This window comes from Aythya marila, assembly GCF_965140915.1.
Source record: "Aythya marila genome assembly, chromosome: 1".
In the NCBI taxonomy this organism is placed as follows: domain Eukaryota; kingdom Metazoa; phylum Chordata; class Aves; order Anseriformes; family Anatidae; genus Aythya; species Aythya marila.
The window spans coordinates 55,945,118-55,957,170 of NC_139042.1; the positions used below are offsets into that span (position 1 = coordinate 55,945,118).

At 36.2% G+C, this 12,053-nt stretch overlaps 1 protein-coding gene across 1 annotated transcript in view; it reads left to right on the forward strand.

Annotated features, from left to right (window-relative positions):
* PCCA (propionyl-CoA carboxylase subunit alpha) overlaps nucleotides 1-12,053 on the forward strand; it is a 284,602-nt gene that overhangs the window by 130,657 nt on the left and 141,892 nt on the right. The window contains exon 17 of the mRNA XM_082774792.1: nucleotides 7,779-7,889. Within this exon, the coding sequence (XP_082630918.1) occupies nucleotides 7,779-7,889 (111 nt within the window). The remainder of the gene's footprint in view (nucleotides 1-7,778; nucleotides 7,890-12,053) is intronic.

The following is a 12,053-nucleotide window of genomic DNA, read 5'->3' on the forward strand; positions in this document are numbered from 1 at the left end:
TAAAGATCTTCTAGTTCCAACCCCCAAATATAGATGCATATGGACCTATGAACAGTTGTAAAATGTATATAAATATCTAGAAAGGATATGACACCTGATGTCTGAAAACTATTAATTTGTGTTTTTGATTTTTTAAAACTTTTTTAAAATTAATATGCATGTATGCATTTAAATGTCCATACCTGATCTCTTTCTAGTAGTTCTACCAGTGAAAAAGCTCTTCATCTATTAAAAACATCTAAAGAGGTAATAAGTTAAGTACAGGTGAATGTGTTTTTAGTGTATTGCAGAAGACAAATATTAATTTATCATAGGTTTCAAAAGTAGATGAATTTTCAGGACATGTTTTCAGTCGCGATGAGCAGTGGTTTCCATCTGAAAGCTGACATGATTTTCATGTAGTTTTACTCAGCAGATAATTTATTCTCAGGGTTTACTTAAAATGAAGCGTACATGGGTATTGAGGTATCTCTTTTCTAGTGTGAATAATGCTTTTGCACTTGTCGGTGCAGTAAAGAACATTGCAGACAGGACAGATCAGACAAGTACAGAACTTCAGTTGTTTGGAGGAGTTGTCTCTAATTAAAGTTCAAGTAAGCTTAACAAGTGATGAAGAAATCATATACTCTGTTTAAATGGATGAAAGTAAACATCAGGAAAGTAACAGCAATTTCATGCGTTCTTTGTAAAGCAATTTGTATGTTTTTGCTTTAAAATGTTATATAAAACAATATTAAACCAAATGAATGTCTCTATATAACTAAAGATCAACATAGTTGTACTGAATAGTGTGCTTCATATTTCATATTCTGAAAAAAGCAATTTATTTGAATCAGCTCTTGTTTACTTTGTATTTTAGAGAGAGTTTATTTTCCATTCTAAGTAGCAAGTCTTTTTCGAGTTTCAAAGCATTTTATCTAAGTGTTACTAGATACAGTCAGTGCAAATTGCACAGATATTACACACTGTGAGAATTTAGATGTAAATTCTCAAGAATTGCCACATTTCTGTAAACAAAAATGCTCGCTTGCTCACCTATGGTGGGGATGGGATGGGGTGACTGGGTAACAGGTCAAGGACCATCTAATGGATAGCTTAGGGACTGCTAATGGAAGATGGAGTCTTTCCCATCACTTCTGTGTCACCAGTTCAAAGCAGGCAAAAGTTGGTAAGGACTTTTAGTCACTAATATTTTGATGGTTGCTTGCTGACCTGTGTGAAATCAGTGGTCTTTATTGAGTTCTTGGAAGACAAATGTCCTCTTGGAACAAACACTGACATACCATGTCATTCATGGCAATCCCCGTAGAGAACCCAGGGACTGAGGCAGCACAGTGACCCTCCTGGAGGTGCCTCATCCAGGATGGGTTGAGGCGTGCTGAGAGTGTGAAGTGCAAGGACTTACTCTGCTGCTCCTTGTGTGCTGTCTGTATGAGTAGATATTTGATTTCTGCTGCTGTGACTTTAGGTAGGATATCCAAGCGTTATCCGATTGCCTTTTAACCCCATTCCACTTGCAGGGAACAAATCTATTCATTAGTAGGTGCTAACAATGTGGCTAACCCAGGATACATTGAATGTGGTCATAGGGAAGCAATCTGCATCTTACTTCCTTTGTAATATCTATATTGTAATAGGCCAGATGAAAGTCTAACACTTTAGGAGTGGATTGGATTGAATGATTTCCTGAGGTCCTTTACCATCTAAATTATTCTGATCAGAACCTACTCTTCCACTGAGAACTGATCTGAATTCAAAATCCCAGCTGAGATTTCTGAAAGAGGAAAGGTATGATTAACATTGCTATTCATGGGTCTTCCAGTATGATTCAGGGGTGATTTTAATGTTCAAGGTCTAACCTGTGTTTATCGCACTTACAGTTTTATCCAGTGATTACTGGAGATCTTCTAAATACTGAAATATTAATGTCATTGGTCAAGCATAGTAGTGTTGCTCATTGGGCTGAGGCATGAATAATTCACCTGTGAGTTTGTAACATTATTGGTAGTTCATCTTTCTCCTGTTTTATGTCATCTTTCATGTGAAATTTATTTTTTTTATTCGAATTTAGACAATAGATATAGGATTCTAGAATAATACCTCTTAATGTGTTTACTGTATGTGTAAACATAATGTGTGATTTTCCGTTTTCTCAGTTTCTCTAAGATTTTAGTATGTTTGTCATGTAATCATTCATGATGCTTAATAATCGGTTCGTTTAAAGGAGAATGTAAAACCCAGTATAAATTTTTGGCAAGTTTACATATGAGAAGTGTTTTCATTTAAATAAACAAAATGAACATATTTATGCAGCAAGTAGAACTGAACATCAGCTCAGTGGAGGTTTGATTGGGCAGAAAGCTTGTATCATTGTATGCAAAGGTTTCTATAATCTTTCCTTAGACCTCTCTTTGCTTTTTGTCTTCCCTGCTGATTCAAGCATAAAGCAGCAACATGAAATTAACAGTCATTGTGAACAGTCAGCCTTTCCCTGTCAAGGTCCTGCTTGCTGCATGTCATATAATATTTGGAAAAAAGAAGAGAGAGGGGAAAAAAGAGCATCTGAGGAAGGAGTAAGAAGCAGATGAAACAAGGAGCAGTAGAAATAGGGGAGCCACCAACTGTGGCTTTTTCCAGCATGGAGTAGAAGAGCAAGCACCTAAAACTGAGAAGTGGTAAATAACCATGGTGAATGTTTTGAGGAGAATGGGAATATAGAAGTGAACCCCGTGATATGAACTGAGACCTGAAAGAACAGTGCAGCAGAAACTGTTGTGTGAGTTTTTTCCAGCTGTATACACACTAACTAGGAGGAAAAAAAAGAATACTGTGCAGTAAACTTCAATGAAATCCAAAAAACTGTTTGTTATAAATTACTGAATGATTATATTTTATATATTACCTAAAAGATACTTCTCGATGGCAGTGATGCAAATTGCATGTTATTTTGTATTCTAATCTCATGCTGGTGTGCTAGTGAGCTCACTGGGGTTGTGAAAAATCTTTGTATGTAAACCAACTTTCCTGCAAAGTGCCTGTTTGTTCTTAAAAAAGGAAAGCCTCATTTTTCTGCTTGCACTTTACAGAAGAGCTGAAAGGGATTCCACGACTGACCTGTGGATTTTCCCCTTTGCATAGCAGAGGCGGAGAGGTTTGGGAGCTCCGCAAGATTCAGTGTGTTCTCTGACCCTTTGCAGCAGAGATCAGCTGGCTCCCAAGCGGGTCACTGTGGAAACTGAAACCAGAGAAGGGAAGGCAACTAATGGATAGCAGCTCCCAAGCGCTAGAAGAGACCATTGCAGAGTGCTTGGTAACGTCAGCATAGAGTACAGATGCTGGCATGAGGGAAGATTCTCCTCCTGTTTGTCCCATCCCTTTTATCTTAAACCAGTTCCAGGGGAAGGAGTGGGAATGGTGGTTTGTCAGGGGAGCGTTATGGCATGCAGTTTAGGAATGTTTATTGTCTACTGCTATACGTGGGAGGTAGAGGAAAGGACAATCAAAGTACAGACTGATCAGGTGAAAAAGGAATGTGATGTTATTGATGCAGGAGAAGAGAGAAAGAATAGTTTGCATTTTTTTTGTGTCAGGGAATCTGCGGAAGTGAAAAGTTACAAGAAAATCAGTGTGACACATTGAGACAATAAAAGGCATGTACTGTTACTTCTAGTTAAACCCCTTAGATATAGGGTTGTCCTGGCGGTCCATTCCTCTTCTTTGGAGTAAAGGGCTGGCCAAGGAGAGGGTGATGGCAAGGTGGCCATCATCTTCCTCTTAATCTTAAGATTTTCAGAAGTCTACGCAGTACAAAATTTAGTTTGAACTAATATTTTTTCAGTAGGATACTACCATTATGTAATCTGTTTTTTTTTTTTTCTTTTTTTTTTCTTATTTTCCTTCTTTATCCTGCTCTATGAGTTTTGTGAGCTCAAGACTTTAATACCAGGATGAGTTATCATTTTACTTGAAATACATATTCAACTCCAAGAGTCAGTGGTGCACTGATCTTGTATGAGAATTTTATGTGGACATTTGTGTATTAAAATAATAAAAATACTAATAAAAATAAGCCTTTCTTTTTGCTTTTGAGAGTTGACTTTGTATGCACATTCAGACTTCTCTGAAGTAAAACAAAACACAGGCTTTGAAAGGCAACTAAACAGTTGAGTGTTGAAGGATTTAGGGAATATTATGACAACTTTTGGAATTACAAACATGGAGGCTAGCTGAGTGGTAATTGTGAACTTTGAAAAGTTTATGTTCAAAGTGTTTTTTCATAATTGAGCATTACCACAGATGTGCACATTGTTTTAAATAGAAGCATAATAAGTTTTTCAAAACACGGCACAGGTTAGCACTATTTTTTTGTTAAAGAAATTGATAGGAATGCCTCTAAACTTCATAGCATTTATTCTTATTCAGTATTTAAAATGATAGGTGATAATTTCTTTGCTATTTTTGTTAAAGAGAAACCTCTAGTACAGTACTCTATGCATAGTTTTTGCAATCAGAAAGTATGCAGTTCGTTCTGTTCCACTCAGCACAATTGGGAATTATCAGCAAGTTAAGTCTATTCAACTGCTTATCTACAGAGAGGCATGTAGGACTCCAATTAAGTTTACATGGATAAATGCAGATTTGTGTTTGCAAATGTCAAGATGACAGAAGCTTAATGCTGTAAAAAGGCTAATCAACGCTGAATATGTTTAGTGTCAGTAAATATTTATAGTGAAAACATGGCTTGTGGTTTTGTGCCTTAGCATTCCAGGTTTGTACAGACTTTTAGTGAGTAAAAATAATAGTCTGTTCATAAACCTGCTATAAAACTTGTGTTTTCTATAAAACTAATTTTATTGTCTTTTTCATCTTTCTGTTTTTTGGAACCCAGGAGAGGGGCTAGGCAGCATTTTGTAAGTTGATTAAAAAATCAGGTAAATTTACCAAGATTTTAAGGTAGATAACCAGAGAGTGTACAAGATAAGAGACAGTATGTGAAGGAATTTCTTCCGAATATTTTATTTTTTTAATGAGGACTTCTTCAAAACAGTGCTTACTAATCAGTCCTGTTGAAAGATGTGAATATTTAATATGTTCATGTGTTCATTAGGCAATAACTACAGTTTAACTAGAAAGCTAATTGAACATCAGGATTACATATATGTTTATATATAAGATTTAAAAATATATACATTTCTTATTTCATTAGATCTCCAGAAGTTGTGTTAGTCCTCTCTCTTTTACAAGTGTGTTCTGGAAAATAGTGTGTCAAAATTGAAATCCATGAGGTACATCCTAAACTGAGCTTCTGCTGATGTAATGTAGTATGAAGAACACAGCTGAGTGAAAGAAAAGAAAAGAGGCACAAGGAACATTGATTATTTTTTATTATATTTTGACTTAGAGAGACGAAGAATATAACTGCAACTGCAGTTCTGCATCAGTCTTAACGGTGTAAAAGAATGATGCTGAAGTGAAATTTTGTTTTCTGGAGGGGAAATAAATTGATATGGTTTTGGATTTTGTTTGTTGGAAATGTCATGGCTTGTCAGGTTAACAAATGTGATTTTGTTCTTGGCAGACTGCAGACCCGGACAAGAAAAAGAAAAATCCCCTGAAAACCGCTGCAACATAAATATAATATACTTCAGTTTAGTGTGTAACTTTGCATGAAATAAGCACTGCCTGTTAGCCTCCGTTTGATCCTGTGAGAGTGTGGGGCTAATGTCTGGCCAGTGTTTTGGAAGCAGCAGGTAGTCAGGAGCGAGCTGCTGTAGGGGTCCATATTTCTGTAGCCTAGCAGTTACTCGCACACAGATGGAGACCTTATGAACTTTGACAGAGGTCATGCTAAATTGTAAATCTAAAACTTCTAGACTTCTGAAGGATTACACTGGTGCATTATTATTATTATTAATTTTTTTTGAGCATACGATTAGGGACACCACAAAGGATAGTAACTCTGTTTTGAAAAGTAGATCAACCATGCAGTCATTATTCATATACAGATTATGGGGATCGATAGTCTTTTATGATACTTTATATGGAAACTGCATATTAAAATTGTAATTTACATGCGTAGAACACATTATATTGCTTCCCAGACACCTAGGTTTGTCTGCTCTTTTGAACTCAAAAAGGGAATTTTAGAGTTTTAAAACATTTCAGAAGTTTCTGATTTTTCTGGTACAAATGATTTGAAAATAATTAAGATACTCGGTGTTTTTTTGATGTCAGGTCTTCTGGGGCAGTCAGTTGAGACACCAAGCTCTCTGTCATCTGTCATCAGCCATCATCTCACTGGGGATCTTATAGCTGTTTAGGAAAGAAAAACATGAGATGATCTGGTTACACATTGTAATGCGTTTAAACCCTGCATTCAGTCAAAGTCAGGGAGCATTGAAGAGCCCCTCTTTTGTCTTCTAATTACAATCCCAAAGCTGTACTTAATAGATGAAAATCTCTGATACTTCAACTTTCCATGCAAATGGAAAAATTTGGGGAAAGGGATCAATACATTCATGCATTACTAGTTCTATTTTGTAGCAACCAAAGAAGGACTTTTTTTTTCAAGTTATAGTCATTTGGTATTTAAAAATAAATAAATTATATATATAAGTATATTTTAGTGGACATGCAAAGTGAGTTTGATTCTGTGTTTATGAAATCAAGGTCCATGAATGACTGTCTGGGTCAGAAGCAGCAAGGAAGCTCTTTTAATCAAATGGTCAAATTTTCATCTTGTCATCATTGAACTGGTTGCGTAATGTGCTTCTTTAATGGCTCATGAACTAGTCTTTAAAGCTATGACTTCATGATTCAATGAGGCTGAGTCTCATTCCATGTGTTGAAAGTGGTTTCAGTAATGGCCACACAGAGAGCTTGAAAATTCACACCAGCAGCAGACTGTAGGGGGAAAAAGCTTTAAAACAGTTTGAACTGATCTGCACATAAAATAACAAGAATGTTATTCATACTTCTAAACTGGAAAAACACAAAGGGAAAAGAAGTAGAAGCATAAAAGAATCTCCTTCTGTTGCCCCAGCAATTCACGGTCACTGTACTGCTAGTGTCTTTGTGTTAGTGATATCTGTTTCAATAGGGGAAAAAAAATCCAAACAGCTTAACTTGCAGTTGAGAGTAACCAATAGGTTTCTTTGTTTTATATGTTCCACGGGAATCTTTTATGACATAGAAATTATGAAAACTCTACAAAATCTGTATAGTGATATAGTGTATATATACGCACACATTTACTACTACTATGTATAGCGTGTATATATATAAATTATGTGTACATATATATATATTTGTGATAAAACTTCTTACCATCTCTCGTTACCATGACTGAGGAATTACTGTGACATATATATTCCACAGCAGTGCATGTATGTAAGGTGGCAGGTTAACAAGATAGGCTGGGATTTGTTGGAATTGTGCTGATATGCATGGTCATGACACATCTGTCATTTCAGTGAGATGACCAAAAGTCTCTTGGTTGTGCATGCTGTCATTGACTTAACTAGGTGTTTGAACCAGGCTTGGCGAGGTGAAAATTCTTTCTCTTAATTACTTCATAATTAACCTGAGTGTTTAAGGAGGGTATCTTGAAGCAGGAGTGGAGAAAACTGGTAAATTTGCTTTGATTACATCAGTACTATGGTCTCTAAGTTGTAAACAAATATTTTATATAAATGAGAGCATGTATTTTTAGAAGTTGTTTCCTACTGTAATTCGATTAATAATTTCACCTGATTTTTGTATTGGTGTTTTGTTTTCAGGTGTGACTCACAATATTTCTTTACTGCGAGAAGTGATCATCCATCCACGCTTTGTCCGAGGAGACATCAGCACTAAATTTCTTCCTGAAGTCTATCCCGATGGATTTAAAGGTTTGTTCCTCTTTGGAATGCTTCTTACGTTTCTTTTTTTTTTTTTTTTCTTTCTTGAGAGGTGTTTGTTTCTGGTTATTATTCCTTTTATATTTATAGATTGTCATGTTCTCAAATCAGTCTTTACAGTTCTTGTATGTATCCTGTATACACAGTTTTTTAATAACATGTGATTGAAACAGTTACTTTCTTCACTTTGAACAAGACAAAATATATATTTCTAGTAACAAAATAGTAAATGAAATACAACCAAAGTCAAGCAAAACAATTTGTAGGTGATATGAAATATGTAAAATAAACATCAGTTCAACTCTACCATGCTGCTGTGCTTCATTACAGACAGTGCTCCTACTGTTAACTGGAGATGAGATTTCTCTTTACCCACCACTATTGCTTCTCCAGTTGGTCTGTGCAGTATCTTCAGAAGCACCTTTTGGCACCCTTTGTGTTCACTGCAGCATTGTGTGCAGAATGTAGGCATTCTGTTAGAGTATTCCAGTAAGCTGGTCTTAATACTTATTATGCACAGTAGTGGGCATTGCCTGAAATTATTGTCGCTCATAAGCTAGGTTAACATGAACACAAATACAAATATTTCTTTACAACATCCCAAATGACAAGTTGTAGAAGTGTATAACAACAGTTGGTAGAGGAATGTAAGTAAATGAATAGATTGGTTTCCTTTCACAAGGATCAAAATTTTAAAGGTTGTCTTCTCTCTCAGCCAGTCTTCTGTAGATTCCTTCTTGACCCCTGTGGCCAGAGACTCGGTCTTTCTACAGGCTTTACACCTCAGCTGACATTCATGAGGCAGAAGCTCTTCCTTATTTAAAAAAATAATAAATAAAAAACATATATATATAAATATATATAAAAGTTCCAGTGTTTATAGCTCATCTTTCTAGGGTGTTTTTATGAATCTTGCGGAGATTCCTTCATCCCCCATTCATTATTAACCCAATGTGGCAAAATCCTGGTCCCACTTGGAGACAATGCTGCCACTTGGAGTCACCAGAAATGACTGGCACCTCATGAAATATAATGTCATTAAGAGCAGAACAGATTTTTTGTACCCCAGGACTCAGTGTGTGAGTTTGGTGCAAAGAGTACTCACCTACAGAAGTACTTTATATCATCGTGTAGTTGGCAGCTTTATTTGATACAGTCCTACAAGTGGGATTAATGCATCCAGCTTGTTCTTGGCTCCTGACTGAGGCAAAGGAGTAAGAGTTAGTCACCTTGGGTGGCAGTAAGCTTGGGATGGTTGAAGCTCAAATGTTCTTTGTCTTCTTTGCTAAGGTACTTAATCTTCAGGTAACTGAGCTGGCTTTCATCCATCATAGACTTGAGGGTACTCTGATCTGCTATGAAGGCTCACTGCTGCTGATTAGCAGGTCTGTCTCCCTTCCCTGCCCTGACACTTTTATATGGAATCCCATGTCCCATCTCTTTGATGGTTCTGGGACTTTTCAGTCCTTTTCCTGAGTGGATTCAGTTCCCTAAACCACCAGAACACTGCATTTTTATTGTTGCTGCCTTTGTTGCAGTAGTTTTTTGAGAGTTATTGGGTTGACTTAGCTCATGGAGGAGTCTGGTATACTTAGGCAGATATACAGAGTGACTGACAGGCTAGAATTGGGAGAAGGGAATGGAGGAGAAAGGAAAGGTTGCAAACTATTGGGTAGGTTTATACCATGTTGTGAAAAGGCGGACTCACCTGGCATGCAACTGGGAACGATGAAAACAGAAACCATTCTGCCCTTACTTGTGCTAATGCGTCTGGGGTCCTTGGTCACTTCTTAGAAGATGGGACATATTTTGCTGATGCAATTTGTTTGCTCTGTATTTGTGACACTGGGAAGGAACACTTATCTGTTGTTCTTTTATTCTTTTTTTTTTTTTTTTTTTAAAAGTTTATATTGCAATGTTAACCTACATATAATCAGTTAATTACTTGTTGATCCACAAGTTTCAGGATGACAAATTTGTTTGGGGTCATTTGACTTGAACTGTATATGCATACATTTGTGTGCACGTACTCATGCAAATGACTGATTAATGTTGCAATCTTGAATTAAAAAAATAAATCTGTATTAACAGATTCTTAAAGATAAGCTTTTGCTGGAGACACGAGAAAACAAGCAAAGAGATAACATGACAGTTCCCCAAAGGAACTAATGAATGTTGTGAAATGATTAGACTTTGTTCATGCAGAATGAAAAGTCTCAATCCTCTCCTTCTGTGCATCAAATACAGGCATACATTAGCATTCGTAATGATAATAATGATTTCTGCATTTTATTTACAAAAAATTTCTATTTCAAATCAAGAACACGCATTCAAGAATACCGATTCAAACCTCACTGAAGTAATTGAGAGCCCTTTTAATGATGTAGTTCACACTGGATCAGACCCCTCTGGCTTGAAAAATTATCAGTCATTTGAATTAGAGGATAGTTTCTTAAGTACCTATTGAAAAATATTTCTGCAGATGTAGAGACTCTAATGGAAATTGTTGAAGGCAAGCTAGAGTGGTGGGAAGATGATGCGTAGAAACTCAGCAGGAGAAACAAAGGAAAATTAGCTTATACAATGCAAGTCCTGTATTCACTTCACCAACCTTTTTATATAAATACCCAGGGTAATTTTTGCTACAAAAAATTGAAAATTAAGTAGCTTCATATATCATAATATTGTTTATTTTTAAAAAGGGAGACAAAAAAAACCCCATAGCTTTAAAAAAAAAAAAAAAAAAAAAAAGATATGGAATAATCTGAAAAATTAGAACAAAGCATAGCCAAAGTGGATTTGGAAATACCTAGAAGTTTGTGCTGCTGATCACAGCAGAAATCCGTACCTGAAACGTTTTAAATTTGGAAAACTTAAAATTAATTAAAAAAAAAAAATCAGTGAAGATCCATGCTATATTAATGCCTGAGCACAATCCAGTGTGTTTAAATTCTAAACTACACAGTTGCCACTGTAGGTCTACACTTGATGTTAAGTAATGAATGTCAGTTGTTTTCTTTCTCTTGACTGCATGAGGACTGGCCCATTCCCTTCAGTGCATTTTTCTTCAACTCTAAAAGTTAACTTTTGTGATGTCCACTTCAAATTACATCTAGAACTGGAAAACTTAGTTATTTTAATGTTAGGGCTTAACTGTTTTTTTTGTTTGTTTGTTTGTTTTTTCCTTCTTTAAATAAACACTCATTAACAAGAACAAGTTTATTTCAAGTAATTTAAAAATGTTGCTGTGCTGAAACTAGCCTTGCTCGGGGTATGATTAGTGTGGGAAGACAGCTGCTGTCCAGAATGCTGGCTGGCTGGTAGGTCAGCTGGCGTGGGTTATTGCTTTGTGCACCCATGTATGTTTTGGGAGGAATTGCAGATCTGACTGTGTGTACAGCAACATCGATTGGGTTAGGCATGACACAGCTATGTCTGTCTTAGTGTGACCTCCAAGCACTTTGCTTAGAGAATGAAAATGTTTGCCAAGCACACAGGAGTAGTCCATACTACTAGAGTACTGTCAAACAAGCTGTCCTTTTACAGCTCCCAAGCAGACAGGAATACATCTGTACTTCCTCACCTTTCTGGTGGAAAAGGAATATACTATCTAGTATCCCTATTTTATAGGCTCAGAGAGTGTTTCTATATTCAGAGATCGGAGAGGAGTCTTTGACAAAGATTAAATTAAACCTATGGATCCTTACCTTATTACACTATGCATGGGATCATTCTTTGTGGTTCACTCTGTTTCACAGTTAAAATCTCTTTTCCTGGTTAATTTTGATGATTGAGATTTTATTTTTTTTTAATGGTCAACTCTTCCTGGTTATTGAATGATGTCTCAAATACTTTGTCAGTCTCTATGGGAAAGACATCCCATGCAAGTGGGAAATGGGGGAATTTTCCAAGAGATTATTGCAGAACCCATACCAGAAAACAGGGAACAAAAGGGAGAGCCCTTTATCTTCCCATCTTGTTGTGTGTTTATCTCATTTGGTGGAGAGGAAGAGCAGAATTTCTGGTGGACATCCCTTTGTTGCCTGATTATAATACAGACAAAAAAAAAAAAGAGGTTCTTTCTCTCTCCCATAAGGGTGTATTGGCTCTAGATATGTTGTGTTTGTCATAAATACATGGATAGGAGGAAATGAT